This window comes from Chrysochloris asiatica, unplaced genomic scaffold (genome assembly GCF_000296735.1).
Source record: "Chrysochloris asiatica unplaced genomic scaffold, ChrAsi1.0 scaffold00321, whole genome shotgun sequence".
In the NCBI taxonomy this organism is placed as follows: domain Eukaryota; kingdom Metazoa; phylum Chordata; class Mammalia; order Afrosoricida; family Chrysochloridae; genus Chrysochloris; species Chrysochloris asiatica.
In genome coordinates this window covers 906,024-908,107 of record NW_006408839.1, presented here as the reverse complement: position 1 = coordinate 908,107, position 2,084 = coordinate 906,024, and the positions used below count along the sequence as shown (strand labels likewise).

Below are 2,084 nucleotides of genomic sequence, written 5' to 3'. Positions count from 1 at the left end.
GTGTGACACTGTGTGACAGTGAAGGCGGTGACGGTGTAGGTGTGACAGGGTCTAACGGTGTGACACTGTGTGGCAGAACGGGGTGAAGGTCTATGGTGTGACAGGGTGTGTGACACTGTGAAGGTGCTGACGACGGATGCCGAGATCAGGCATGATGGTGTTGTAGTGTCACGCTGCACTGTGACAGTGTGCGATACGACTGTAACTGTGTCCAGAGGTATGACGTGATGGTGTAATGGTGTGACGGTGTTGTGTATGTAACAGTGTGATGTATGGTGTGCGGTGTGTGACGGTGTATGCTGAGACCGTGTGCTGATGTGTGAGGTTGTAGTCATGGCATGATGCTGTGGTAGCATAAGGAGTAACACTGCATACTGTCACTGTGTAGTGTGTGACAGTGTGTGACAGTGTGTGACTGTACAGTGTAAGGGTGCACACTAAGACCGTGCATTACTGTGGGATGCTGTACGGTGACGGTGTGCTGTTGTAAGGGTGGACGGCATACGATGGCATATAGTAGGACGCTGGATGCTGCAGCAGTGTACAGTGTGTGACGGTGCACCATGTGACAGTTACTGTGTGGCATTATATGGTGATGATATGAGGTGTTCGGTGTGACATGACAGTGTGACAGGCGTGGCGGTGTTACTGTGTGAAGGGAGGAAGAGACAGTGTACATGGTGTGGCGGCACATGTGCGGCGACGCTGAACCCTGACGGTGTACGGTGTGTGGTGGCATGTGGAGTGACAGTATGTCATGTGGGGTGACACTATTGTATGTCATAGCGGCTGATGTGACAGTGCACCCCCTTCATCAGGACTGAGGGAGAAGGAAGTGGACGCCGAGCTGCTCCATACAGCTGAGCCTTCTCTTGTCACTGCCTGTCCCAGGGTGGGGAGGACAGGAGCCCTGGGTTCCTCTGCACTCCTTGTTACATGAGGCATCGTCATCCACAAATTGGGTACGTTTTCATTGAACGTATTCACAATCAGTATGGATTCGGACGTCAGACTACTGGGGAGAGGATGCTACATTAGGGTATGACTACATATTAGTACCTGGCGCATGAATACGGTCTGGGTTGAAGCTTTGGAAGATGTTCTAGAAAAAAAGAAAACAAAAAGTATTCATGAACAGTAATGAAATTACCTTCCATTTCAGAGCAAACACATACAAGGCCTAAATTTTATTCCTGTTTCCTCTTACTAAAATATTCACAGATATTTTAGCTGCAAAGCATATTTTACAGCTCAGACTAAACCACTATGACAAAGTGCAATATCAAAACAAGCTAAAGAAAACACGCATTTCTGACTGCCAGGATGCTCTTACTGAATCCTGGCGGCTTGTCTGGTTCCGAAAACGAAAAGCAAGACCCACACCCTCCCTCCGAAATCAACAGTTCGGCCTCAGTGCTGGTCCCTCAAAGCAGAGGGCAGTGAGGAGTGTCCAGCATGAGCTCCAGGAAGACACTAGACATGGAGGTAGGTGGGCACACAGATTTCTGGGCAGAGGCATCAGCATTTTGAGATTGGAAACTCTCAAGGGTTGTAATTTGACTAACAAGAGACACAAAGACAACTGTCTTAAAGGTGATGAAAACAATTTAAGCTTTTAATACTTTGACTTCATGAATATAAACATGATGCACACACACAGGGACAACTACACGTACAGTAAACATGATACACACACACAGGCACACGTACAGTAAACATGATGCACACACACAGGGACACCTACACGTACAGTAAACGTAATGCACACACACAGGGACGCCTACACGTACAGTAAACATGATACACACACACAGGGACACCTACACGTACAGTAAACGTGATATACACACACAGGGACATCTACACGTACAGTAAACGTGATGCACACACACAGGGACATCTACACGTACAGTAAACGTGATGCACACACACAGGGACATCTACACATACAGTAAACATGATACATACACACAGGCACACGTACAGTAAACATGATGCACACACACAGGGACAACTACACGTAAACATGATGCACACACACAGGGACACCTACACGTACAGTAAACATGATGCACACACACAGG

At 47.6% G+C, this 2,084-nt stretch overlaps 1 protein-coding gene across 1 annotated transcript in view; it reads right to left on the bottom strand.

Moving 5' to 3' along the window:
• MTRR (5-methyltetrahydrofolate-homocysteine methyltransferase reductase) overlaps positions 1-2,084 on the bottom strand; it is a 32,135-nt gene that overhangs the window by 7,436 nt on the left and 22,615 nt on the right. Inside the window, exon 12 of the mRNA XM_006875347.1 lies at positions 1,060-1,102. Within this exon, the coding sequence (XP_006875409.1) occupies positions 1,060-1,102 (43 nt within the window). The remainder of the gene's footprint in view (positions 1-1,059; positions 1,103-2,084) is intronic.